The sequence below is a fragment of the Bombina bombina genome, chromosome 10, assembly GCF_027579735.1.
Source record: "Bombina bombina isolate aBomBom1 chromosome 10, aBomBom1.pri, whole genome shotgun sequence".
NCBI classification, from domain to species: Eukaryota; Metazoa; Chordata; class Amphibia; order Anura; family Bombinatoridae; genus Bombina; species Bombina bombina.
This window is the reverse complement of record NC_069508.1, coordinates 17,020,855-17,034,649: the sequence shown is the minus strand read 5'-3', so window position 1 is coordinate 17,034,649 and position 13,795 is coordinate 17,020,855. Positions and strand designations below refer to the sequence as shown.

At 33.9% G+C, this 13,795-nt stretch overlaps 1 protein-coding gene across 1 annotated transcript in view; it reads left to right on the top strand.

Annotated features, from left to right (window-relative positions):
* Positions 1–13,795, top strand: part of LOC128641196 (uncharacterized) — a 287,350-nt gene that overhangs the window by 220,314 nt on the left and 53,241 nt on the right. Inside the window, exons 25-26 of the mRNA XM_053693763.1 lie at positions 2,252–2,449; positions 8,911–9,108. Of these exons, the coding sequence (XP_053549738.1) occupies positions 2,252–2,449; positions 8,911–9,108 (396 nt within the window). The remainder of the gene's footprint in view (positions 1–2,251; positions 2,450–8,910; positions 9,109–13,795) is intronic.

Below are 13,795 nucleotides of genomic sequence, written 5' to 3'. Positions count from 1 at the left end.
ACAATACTACAAGAAATCATAAATACCTACAGTCTCTATATTGAGACTGTTTCACCCATCTATTACACATTGGTTTGCTCTATAAAACTTAGAATGTCCAGCTTTATATGTATATATTATTTAGTCCTTTATTACCAAAGAAAAAAACGTTTTTAAAGTATATATATAAATCTGATAATTTTTCTAACAACAAATTTTTAATTTTTATTTTTCATATGATGCAGGTCATATATAGATATGTACAGTCTTTTTAATGTACAGTAATAACTTGGAAATACACCAGCAAAGTATCAATAGAAATATAAAAATGTAAAAATATTTTTTCAACAAAGGAAAAAAGCGCACTAAGCCAACCGATTCTATTCCAGTTTTCACTATAATTATTTACTTAATCTAAAGTGGCTTTTAAACATATTGAAACCACACACAGTATAGTACCATTATAAATATAAAAAATATCTTTTCAACAAAGGAAAAAAAGAGAACTATTCCAGTTTTTTACTAAAATTATTTATTTAGTTGTTTATATATTTTTTTTCAAATAAGAATACATGAATAATCTACAGTGGCTTTTAAGCATATTGGAACCACACACAGAAATGATATTGGCTTTGACAATGCTTCAATAAAACAATTAAACAATTTACTCAATCAGGAAAAAAGGTATAAAAGATAAGATTCTAAGCAGGTCTGACAGAAGCTTGAGAAAGGCTCTTTGGAGCTGAAACGCGTTGCTTTGGATAAAGACTGCTTACTGATCACCTTGGATACAGACTGCTTACACTGCACTGGAGAAACCCTGCTCTCTACCTATCTGTCAATCTCGCATTTGGTGGGCGTGTCAAGACCGGACACGGAAGTGACAGAGGCAACTTTCACAGGAGACATACACGCTGCAACAAGCACTCCTAGAAACTTTGAAAGGACAAAGAAAGTTTCTCATCTATACCTCATTTGGACACGCAAGAACCTTCTTATATGACTTGGAACTGGAAATAAGGTACCTTATTTAAAGTCTGTTGATTAATAATATCGCAAAAGACAAACTAAGTGTTCAATAACTATTGTGATATAATTACTGTGACATACAGAAAACGGCTCAAACACCTAGCCTAAATCTTTTGGTCATATCACAAAAAGGCTTATTTCAAAAAGGCTGAAAATAAACACCTATTGTTGAACCAGGTGTCAATAGTTGTCTTCAACAACGATCTCTAACAACTGTATTTCTACCAATTATACCTTATTTTCTACCTTTGGTGCATTTTATGAGCGAAAAGCCAAATCTTTTACAAAAAGTATTTTTAAATACCTACCAAGGTATAAACTGGACTTGCTAATTTTACACACATATATCATATACTAATTTTAGCTACACCTCAATACAATTGGTTGGTACCAACTTTCTCACATAACCACTTTAAGATTAAGCAATTTCAACTGACTGTTTTATATTGATTCTAATAAAAGAATATTATTTTTAACCAATAATCTTTGTATATTTTTTATTATTATTTTTTATTTTTATTTTTGAATTAGAACTTACTAATTTTAAGATATTATTCTATGAAAATTCTTTAAAAACTAAAAAACGTTTTTTTCTATACATTTCTTTATATAAACATAGACATAGAAATACAAATACTACTAAGACCATTGTCATTTGGTAGATATTAAGCCAGTGTTTGCACACAGGCGCACACATATAAGACAATCATAGTTGTCTGTAGGTGAGCAGTGAGGTGAAACTGCTCGTTAGCCCCGCAAGCCTTACCGACAAAAACTCGGAATCTAGCCGAATGTTATCAGAGAAAAGGATCAAGAAATATTGCATAAAATGGCCAGATTTAATTTAATCTCAGGCAAATAATATTCAGACGGTTTATATTCCCGTTACAGGATTCCTGGCATGTTAGAAGATTTATACAAATGGATCGACATTAGTTTTAAGATTATTATGGGAGGAGTTAGATTCATTATTGACAGAAGGGAGAGAGGAAGGTTGGATTGTTCTAAGGGGGAGTTGTTCTTTTTTCCCTATCAATACGATAAGTACTTGAGATAATAAGGTTCAATAAACTGGATAAGATTAGACAGAGGATTTCAGATGCTATTGGCCGGTCCTCTTGTGAACAGCTGCTTTGGACAACAAGTGAGATATTAGAAGGCAGATTATGTTTTAGTAAAAGGAAATAAATTTATGTTACTGCTGGAAACTCTGTGACCGATTTATACTTTTTCTGTATCTCAGTGTTGTGCACCACAGAGATGAGTGAAATGATTGCAAATAATATAGAGCTGAAATGGAAACCGTCTGGTACAATAGACGTGAGAAACGGAGACTTTGTGGAATTTAATTGTCAACCTGGATATGAAATATCTGATTATAAATTGCTCAGAGTTAAGTGCAACCTAGGGGTGATGCAATATCCTAAATGCCTGAAGCCAGGTAAGTGCCCCAAGTGGTCGTAACTTATCTTTGTTTTATAAAGGGACAGGAAAACCAAACTTAAACTGTCATTATTCAGATACAGCAGCAGTTTTATGAGACTCTCAAATTTACTTCTATTATCAAATTGTGCCCTGTCTATTGTATGCACACTTTCTGAGGCGCCAGCTACTACTGGGCATGTGCAAGAGATCACAGTGTGTACGTATATGAGTCTGTGATTCGCTAATGGCTGTCACATGATACAGTTATATGCACACTGTCTGAGGCACCAGCTCCTATTGGGCATGTGCAATAGATCACAATGTGTACGTTTACTAGTCTGTGATTGGCTGATGGCTGTCACATGATACCGTTAAATGCACACTTTCTCAGACACTAGCTCCTATTGGGTATGTGCAAAAGTTCACAGTGTATACATATATGAGTTTGTGATTGGCTGATAACTGGCACATGATGGTTATATGCACACTTTCTCAGGCAGCAGCTCCTACTGAGCATGTGCAAGACATCACAGTGTGTGCGTATACTCGTCTGTGATTGGCTGATAGCTGTCACATGATACAAGGGCCAGCAAATAGGGGGGGGGGGGAATTTGTCAAAACTAACTTACAGTCACAGAGTGTAAAATGTAAAATAATAGAAGCAGATCTAATACACTTATTTTGGGCCTGTCCTAAAATCCAAACATTTTTCAATAGGATCTCTTTTTGGCTAACCAAGGTTCTTGAAATTATTTTTGTGATGCAGAAAAGATATGTTTTACTATTATTTCATAGAGAGGATACTGAGGAAAATAGATGTTTTATTAATGCAGTAATTTTATTAGCTAGACATCTGGGGCTCCATTACATATCCGCCGTTGCCCGCAAAAGCTGCCGCCATCGTTTTTTACACAATTTTGCTATTACATAACGGCGCCGCTTATATGTGGCACGTATATTTCACCCATCGCTCACAATTTTTACTCCCATAGGCTATCATGGGACCGCGATGTAAATCGGTATCCAATATCCAGCACAAGGACTTACATGGCGAAAATGGAGAAATCTTACTCCATTTTTACCTTGCCATAAAAGGCAGCCGTAGCAAGCCTTGCGCTGAGTATGGGAGCACCGTAACTCCCGAAAATGCCTGCAAAAATAAACTAACACCTAATGCATGCGCAATGTCTACCTGTCAACTGCAATCCCCCACCGCAATAACTAATAAAGTGTATTAACCCCTATATTCACCATCAAACCCACACCGCAAGTAATAACTAAATTATTAACCCCTAAATCCGCCAACCCCAACATCGCAAACTACCTATTAAAACTATTAACCCTTAATCCACCATTAACCCACAACGCAATAAACCCATTAAAACTATTAACCCCTAATCCTCCATTAACCCACAACGCAATAAACCTATTAAAGTAGTAAACCCTAAACCGCCAAAGCCCACAACGCAATAAACCTAACCCCTAACCTAACCCCCCTAACCTAACACCCTTAACCTAACACCCCCTAAATGAACCCAAATTACCTAATTTACAAAATACTAAAGTTACTATTAAATTAAAAAAACCTAACACTACTTTAAAAATACAAATAAACTAAGTATAAATTAAAGGGACAGTCTATTCAAAATTCTGGAGTAGACTGTCCATTTAAGCTACAATTACAGAAAATAAAAAAAATCTAAGATTACAGAAAATAATAAAGAAAATTACCAAATTTTACAAAAATTATACCTAATCCCTATGAAAATAAAAAAGCCCCCCCCCAAAATAAAAACACCAAATAATCTAATAAACTACCAGTAGCCCTTAAAAGGACTTTTTGCAGGGCATTGCCCCAATATAATAAGCTCTTTTTCAAGAAAATACACAACCCCCCCTAACAGTAAAACCCCCCACCCACCAAACCCCCCGAAATAAAATAACCTAACACTAAAAACCCTAAACTACCCATTGCCCTGAAAAGGGCATTTGTTGGGTATTGCCCTTAAAAGGGCATTCAGCTCTTTTACTGCCCACCCTATATAAATAAAATAAAAAAAAACAAAAATCCCTTAAAAAACTCTAAGTCTAACCCCCAAGTGGTCTTCACCTGTCCTGAAGTCCAGCGGAGAAGGTCCTGTTCCAGGCGGTGAAGTCTTCTTCCAAGCGGCGACCTCTCCTTTCTTCTTCCAGGAACCAGCAGGTGCGGAGCGGAGGGCGAAGCTGAAGACCGATGACCGCGGAGCTGAAGACCGGCGACCCTGGAACTGAAGACCGGCGACCGCAGAGACATGGAGCGTGGAGTATCCTCTTCATATGATCTCCGCCGTACACTGAATAGGAATTCAAGGTACGCGATTAAAAATGGTGTCCCTTGAATTCCTATTGGCTGATTTAAGCCTTCAAATTCAAATCAGCCAATAGGATAAGAGCTACTGAAATTATATTGGCTGATTTGAATAGCCAATAGAATTTCAGTAGATCTTATTCTATTGGCTGATTTTAACAGCCAATAGGATTTCAGTAGCTCTCATCCTATTGGCTGATTTGAATTTGAAGGCTTGAATTCCTATTCAGTGTACGGTGGAGATCGTATGAAGACGATCCTCCACGCTCCATGGCTCAGCGATCGCCGGTCTTCAGTTCCAGGCTCGCCGGTCTTCAGCTCCGCGGTCATCGGTCTTCAGCTCCACCCTAAACTCCACGCCGGCTGGTTCCTGGAAGAAGAAAGAAGAGGACGCTGCTTGGAAGAAGACATCACCGCCTGGAACAGGACCTTCTCCACCGGACTTCAGGAAAGGTGAGGACCACTTGGGGGTTAGATTTAGGGTTTTTAAAGAGATTTTTTTTTATTTAGATAGGGTGGGCAGTAAAAGAGCTGAATGCCCTTTTTTAGGGCAATGCCCAACAAATGCCCTTTTCAGGTCAATGGGTAGTTTAGGGTTTTTAGTGTTAGGTTATTTTATTTGAGGGGTTTTGATGGGTGGGGGTTTTACTGTTAGAGGGGGTTGTGTATTTCCTTGAAAAAGAGCTGATTATCTTGGGGCAATGCCCTGCAAAAAGCCTTTTTAAGGGCTACTGGTAGTTTATTAGATTAGGGGGTGTTTTTATTTTGGGGGGGCTTTTTTATTTTCATAGGGATTAGGTATAATTTTTGTAAAATTTGGTAATTTTTTTTATTATTTTCTGTAATCTTAGATTTTTTTTATTTTCTGTAATTGTACCTTAAAGGGACAGTCTACTCCAGAATTTTGAATAGACTATCCCTTTCATTTATACTTTTATTTATTTATTATAGGTTTATTTGTATTTTTAAAGTAGTGTTAGGTTTTTTAATTTAATAGTAACTTTAGTAATTTGTAAATTAGGTAATTTGGGTTCATTTAGGGGGTGTTAGGTTAGGGGGGTTAGGTTAGGGGTTTGGTTTATTGTGTTGTGGACTTTGGTGGTTTATGGGTAAATACTTTAATATGTTTATTGCGTTGTGGGCTTTGGCGGTTTAGGGGTTAATACTTTAATAGGTTTATTGCATTGTGGGCTTGGCAGTTTAGGGGTTAAGACTTTAATAGATTTCTTGTGTTGTGGGTTAATGGCAGATTAGGGGTTAATAGTTTTAATAGGTAGTTTGCGAGGTTGGGGTTGGCGGATTTAGGGGTTAATAATTTAGTTATTACTTGCGGTGTGGGTTTGATGGTGGATATAATGGTTAATAGTTTAATTAGGCTTATTGAGTTGTGGGGGGTTGTTGATCTAGGGGTTAATACATTTATTATTAGTAGTGAAAGGGGGGATTGCAGATATAGGGGTTTTTACGCGTCAGGCTTATTTTTGAGACACGTGTTAGACTTTTACAGGAGACTTGTTATTTTCTTTACTTTTCTTAGGCGCCGGCAGTTTCTAAAGTGCCGTAAGTCACTGGCGACTCCAGAAATTTGTATTTACGCTAATTTCTGGACATCGCTAGTTTATCCGGCTTACGGCACTTTATGAACTGCCGGCGCCATATATGTAATAGCCCAATGTGCGAGGTGAAATTACGGCCGGCGTGTGTTGCAGCGCTTGCACTGAAGCCTGCGTTGTATATGTAATCTCGCCCCTGATTCTTAAAGCCTGGAAAAATCCAAAAGAACCAAGCATTACTAAACTAAAAAAAAAAACTAAAGAAAAAAGCAATAATAATGTAAAAAAACACTAAAGAAACAAGCAATAATAAAGTTTAAAAAAACGCTAAAGAAACAAGCAATAATAAAGTTAAAAAAATCACTAAAGAAAAAAAGCAATAATAAAGTAAAAAAAAACACTAAAGAAAAAAAGCACTAATAAAGTAAAAAAACACTAAAGAAACAAGCAATAATTTAAGTAAAAAAACACAAAAGAAACAAGCAATAATAAAGTAAAAAAACACTAAAGAAACAAGAAATAATAAAGTAAAAAAACGCTAAAGAAACAAGCAATAATAAAGTAAAAAACCACTAAAGAAACAAGCATTAATAAAGTAAAAATACACTAAAGAAACAACAATAATAAAGTAAAAGAACCACTAAAGAAACAAGCAATATTAAAGTAAAAAAACCACTAAAGAAACAAGCAATAATAAAGTAAAAAAACACTAAAGAAACAACAATAATAAAGTAAAAAAACACTACAGAAACAAGCAATAATAAAGTTAAAAAAAACACTAAAGAAACAAGCAATAATAAAGTAAAAAAAACTAAAGAAACAAGCAATAATAAAGTAAAAAATACTAAAGAAACAAGCAATATTAAAGTAAAACAAACACTAAAGAAACAAGCAATGTTAAAGTAAAAAAAAAAAAAAACACTACAGAAACAACCAATAATAAAGTAAAAAAACACTATAGAAACAAGCAATAATAAAGTAAAAAAAAACACTAAAGAAACAAGCAATAATAAAGTAAAAAAAACACTAAAGAAACAAGCAATAATAAAGTTAAAAAAAACACTAGAGAAACAAGCAATAATAAAGTAAAACACACTAAAAAAACAAGCAATAATAAAGAAAAAAACACTAAAAAAACAACAATAATAAAGTAAAAAAACACTAAAGAAACAAGCAATAATAAAGTAAAAAAAACCTAAAGAAACAAGCAATAATAAAGTAAAAAAGACTAAAGAAACAACAATAATAAAGTAAAAAAACACTAAAGAAACAAGCAATATTAAAGTAAAAAAAACACTAAAGAAACAAGCAATAATAAAGTAAAAAAACACTAAAGAAACAAGCAATAATAAAGTAAAAAAAACACTAAAGAAACAAGCAATAATAAAGTTAAATCACACTAAAGAAACAAGCAATAATGAAGTAAAAAACACTAAAGAAACAACAATAATAAAGTAAAAAAGCACTAAAGAAACAAGCAATATTAAAGTTAAAAAAAACCACTAAAGAAACAAGCAATAATAAAGTAAAAAACACTAAAGAAACAAGCAATAATAAAGTAAAAAAAAACACTAAAGAAACAAGCAATATTAAAGTTAAAAAAACCACTAAAGAAACAAGCAATAATAAAGTAAAAAACACTAACGAAACAAGCAATAATAAAGTAAAAAAAACACTAAAGAAACAAGCAATAATAAAGTAAAAAAAACACTAAAGAAACAACAATATTAAAGTTAAAAAAACACTAAAGAAACAACAATATTAAAGTTAAAAAAACACTAAAGAAACAACAATATTAAAGTTAAAAAACACTAAAGAAACAAGCAATAATAAAGTTAAAAAGACACTAAAGAAACAAGCAATAATAAAGTTAAAAAGACCCTAAAGAAACAAGCAATAATAAAGTCAAAAAAACACTAAAGAAACAAGCAATAATAAAGTTAAAAAGACACTAAAGAAACAAGCAATAATAAAGTTAAAAAGACACAAAAGAAACAAGCAATAATAAAGTAAAAAAACACTAAAGAAACAAGCAATAATAAAGTTAAAAAAACACACTAAAGAAACAAGCAATAATGAAGTAAAAAAACACTAAAGAAACAAGCAATAATTGAGCATTTTGATATTACAATGTTATCAGAGAAAAGGATCAAGAAATATTGCATAAAATGGTCAGATTTAATTTAATCTCAGGCAAATAATATTCAGACGGTTTATATTCCCGTTACAGGATTCCTGGCATGTTAGAAGATTTATACAAATGGATCGACATTAGTTTTAAGATTATTATGGGAGGAGTTAGATTCATTATTGACAGAAGGGAGAGAGGAAGGTTGGATTGTTCTAAGGGGGAGTTGTTCTTTTTTCCCTATCAATACGATAATTACTTGAGATAATAAGGTTCAATAAACTGGATAAGATTAGACAGAGGATTTCAGATGCTATTGGCCGGTTGTGAACAGCTGCTTTGGACAGCAAGTGAGATATTAGAAGGCAGATTATGTTTTAGTAAAAGGAAACAAATTAATGTTACTGCGGGAAACTCTGTGACCGATTTATACTTTTCCTGTATCTCAGTGTTGTGCACCACAGAGATGAGTGAAATGATTGCAAATAATATAGAGCTGAAATGGAAACCGTCTGGTACAATAGACGTGAGAAACGGAGACTTTGTGGAATTTAATTGTCGACCTGGATATGAAATATCTGATTATAAATTGCTCAGAGTTCCGTGCAACCTAGGGGTGATGCAATATCCTAAATGCCTGAAGCCAGGTAAGTGCCCCAAGTGGTCGTAACTTATCTTTGTTTTATAAAGGGACAGGAAAACCAAACTTAAACTGTCATTATTCAGATACAGCAGCAGTTTTATGAGACTCTCAAATTTACTTCTATTATCAAATTGTGCCCTGTCTATTGTATGCACACTTTCTGAGGCGCCAGCTACTACTGGGCATGTGCAAGAGATCACAGTCTGTACGTATATTAGCCTGTGATTGGCTTATGCCTGTCACATGATACAGTTATATGCACACTGTCTGAAGCACCAGCTACTACTGGGCATGTGCAAGAGATCACAGTGTGTTTGTGTACTAGTCTGTGATTGGCTGATGCCTGTCACATGGTACAGTTATATGCACACTTTCTAAGGCACCAGCTACTACTGGGCATGTGCAAGAGATCACAGTCTGTACGTATATTAGCCTGTGATTGGCTTATGCCTGTCACATGATACAGTTATATGCACACTTTCTAAGGCACCAGCTACTACTGGGCATGTGCAAGAGATCACATTGTGTTTGTGTACTAGTCTGTGATTGGCTGATGCCTGTCACATGATACAGTTATATGCACACTGTCTGAGGTATCAGCTACTACTGGGCATGTGCAAGAGATCACAGTGTGTACGTATATGAGTCTGTGATTGGCTTATGCCTGTCACATGACACAGTTATGTGCACACTTTCTAAGGCACCAGCTACTACTGGGCATGTGCAAGAGATCACAGTGTACATATATTAGCCTGTGATTGGCTGATGCCTGTCACATGATACATTTATATGCACACTTTCTAAGACACCAGCTACTACTGGGCATGTGCAAGAGATCACAGTGTGTATGTATATTAGCCTGTGATTGGTTTATGCCTGTCACATGATACAGTTATATACACACTTTCTGAGGCACCAGCTTCAGTATTAATAATAATAATAATGATGATGATGATGATGATGATAATAATAGTAGTAATAATAATATATTTATATGTTTGAGCTAAACTGCTAAACATGTATCGTCGCTTTATTGGCAAATCTAATATCCCTTGATGAGCAGCAAAATACTCTCACCGTATCATGGAGGGGAAATGTTGATGATCACATTTTTTTACTTGTCTGAAAAATTTGATAAGCACTTAGCCAATCGGTTTACTTATAAATCAAAGGGACATTCCACTTAAAGATTTATAAAAGGTTTACTTATGTACAGTAAAAAAACGGTATTCAACTTTTTTTCTAATTTCCCTATAAATTTAATCTGATACTTAGTTTTCTTGTGCCCTCAGAGGCTGAAGTGTGTTCCATGGAATTCTGAACCCTTATCTTAGAACATTCCACACAGTGATTGCTTGATATGTACAGGCTCTCATGTATATTTGTCCTTAACTACCCACAGCAAAGGAGATAAGATAAGAAGGAAAAACTGACAAAATAAAACAGAACTTATACAAACAGCTGTTGGTTTTTTTACTGCACATAATTAAATATTTTAGGGGAATTTACATTTTAAGATTAATTTACCTTTATATATATATATTGAGACTTTTATAGCCATTAGTTCACCCCATATAAATCTCCATAAAATGTATTTTCTGGTTCTTATAACGTGAAATAAATATACACTAAATCACAATGCAAAAATAATAAGTGACTATAAATGTGATCTTGGTGAAGAAAAACAAAAAAACAAATAAAGAGAAAAAAATAAAAAAGAATATATTCGATCTTAAAAAGTTCAGGACTGTGCCTTTAAGTAGAAATCCAAGGTATTTTCATCCACTCTAGTTGTAATAATATGGAGTGATATTTCCAGATGTCCCTCAAATGGAAGAAGGGTATAACATAGCGTAATATTGTAAATACAATGTTGTGATATGTGGTTGTGAAGATTCACTAATCACGTTTAATAGAACTAAGATCCGCTCTATTTCATGCGCACACCCTCTTTTATCCTGGTGGGTAAACAGTCATCCACGAAGTATAAAGTATACAATTTATTAAATATTAAAAAGGTATAAAACCGTTAAATGCACAGTATAAATATCACATTTATGGAGTCTCAATATGAGGCAGTTCAAATAAACTGTGTAGAGTAAGCCACAAAACCGGATGGATGCGGATAGGGAATAGTTAGAAAACTACTCCGCACATCTAAGTCTCAGACCTACAGGGCAAAACTCCACCTCCTGTGAGAAACCGACAGTAGATGGCGTGGATGTTTGTAGAAGAAGTTCTGATGTACGTTTCACTGGTTTTTGTCAGCTTTGTCAAGGAGTAAAGTGCGCATGTCTGAAGGAGTCTTTTGTATGGTATTAGTCACATGACCGCAATTATTTTTTTTTGCCAATCCACCATATTTGTTATTGGAAACAGTATTTTCCTATATACATTGAAAATATCTATATGCCAATTAAGGACCTTAAATTTAAAGTTCAGAATAAAAATGTCAATTATAAACAAAATTAACTTTGCATATATATAATAATAAAATATATAAACAATAATATGTAAAGTGCATTGTTTGCCATAAGGACATCGTTGCAAGGAACAAAAGTTACATTCATATTATCAACACGGAAACATGTTATACTTAGGGGTAGATTTATTAAAGTTTTAACTAATAACACGCTGGAATCCCGCGTCAAATTTGAAGCAAGATTGATTTGCCGTAGTTAAAGCGTCAAGATCATCAAATGTTGAAATGTGTGACGTAATATACGCTCCCGCAATCTCAATCTGACGCAGATCAATGCTTGCGTCATTCCAGATGTTTCAAATTCACATTCAACTCTATTTGACCCTCTTCCCAATTTATCAAACATTCAACAGGTACGCTCGCATCAATTCTGACGCAGCGTATCTATTGTTCAAACTGCCACTCTTGAGGCCGTGAATGCCATAGAAATCAATGGGAGTCTGAAAACACAAAAAGGTTATGTTCAATACTGCAAGACAATGAAGCATGTAAGATAATAAAATTAAATTAGAAACTTTATTAAAATAACATTATTATTGCTCCAAATTTGGTGCAAAGTAGATATAGAGATACAATTTAAATAAATACATAAGATACTATAGCTAACTTTTTCTTTTTTTTTTATAAATCTATTTGCACCATGTTTAAGGCATATAATACAAGTCTCACTCTCCACTGTGCACCACATTTGACACAACACTTTTCCCACCAAATTTGACGCGATACTCCTAAACAACCCAAAACCCACAAATCAAATTGCTTGATACTTGTGTCATTGATCACTCTTCAGAACTTGTAAGTGCAATTTGTTACATTGTGTATTATACTTTGAAAGTATGTATATGTGTAATTAGTATTAAAGATAAAGTTGATGCTGACATTAGGACACAGTGTAATATTTTAGACAATGATTTTAAAATTTGAATTATGTTTGATTCAATATAATCTTAAGATGATAGCTCAAAGGGATAGTTTACCTAATAACAAACTGTCATGATTCAGATACAGCAGAAATTAAAATCACCTCTTTACTGTCATGATTTCTAGTGTTTTTCTTCCTTCTCTTGAATTTCATTTTCATTAAGAAATGTCATTTTATATGCCAGCCCATTTTATAACACCTGTGTAGGGGTGGTGTTTAAAACTATACTGCAATCAGGAGGGGTTACACAGAAGCAGAGAGAAAGCTGTCCCAGCTCTTAAAATATCCATTTGCAAATGAATACATATGATACCCTGATTACAGGTTATATTCGCAATTATTCATGCTGAGAATAATATTAAATGTACACTATATGCATATAGTGGTAGGATTAAGCACAGAGATATGAAAGACAACATTTTTTAAAACAAAAATAGGAATTCAGGTTCATGTAAATATGTTTGCAAAAGATTTCTGACTATATTTCTCAGTTTTGGTACCATGTTGAAACCCAGTTCAGAACTGAGAAATATAGACAATAAACATTGGGGTATTCTTACACGGGACCCCTTAGTGGCCGAAATTATAGGAGACAAACCTAAAATTATTTTCAAAAAAGTATCCAACCTTAAAAAACAACTGTCTAATAATATAATAAAAGACGCAGATACATGTAATAAATGTCTATTACCCACTAAGATGGGTTTCAGGCACTGTCAATATTGCAAAGCGTGTAAACAAATAAAAAGTCTGATAAATTGACGAAAACATTTTACTCATAAGATGGTACAAAAAATATAACATAAATCAATTCATTACTTGTAATAGTAAAAATATGGTGTATTTATTATGCTGCTCATGTAATCCCTTACTTCTAGACTTCTCAAAACCAGATTAAAGTGAGTATTCTCAGATAGAGAATACAATTTTAACAACTTTCTAATTTACTTCTATTATCTCATCTGTTTCATTCTCTTGGTAAAATTTGTTGAAGGAGCAGCAATGCACTAATGGTTTCTAACTGAACACATGGGTGAGCCAATGACAGTATATACAGTATCTCACAAAAGTGAGTACACCCCTCACATTTTTGTAAATATTTTATTATATCTATTTATGTGACAACACTAAAGAAATAAAGAAACTGAAAAGCAGAGGGGCGCTTACGTTCCTGGGTTAAGTCTGTGAGCTGTGAAAAAGCCGGTTGCTCTGTTGAGCAGGAAGTAGATCCACTGTAATAGCGTGTTGCAGGTGTCAGTGAAAGTCTGCTTCCTGTGTCACTGTAGT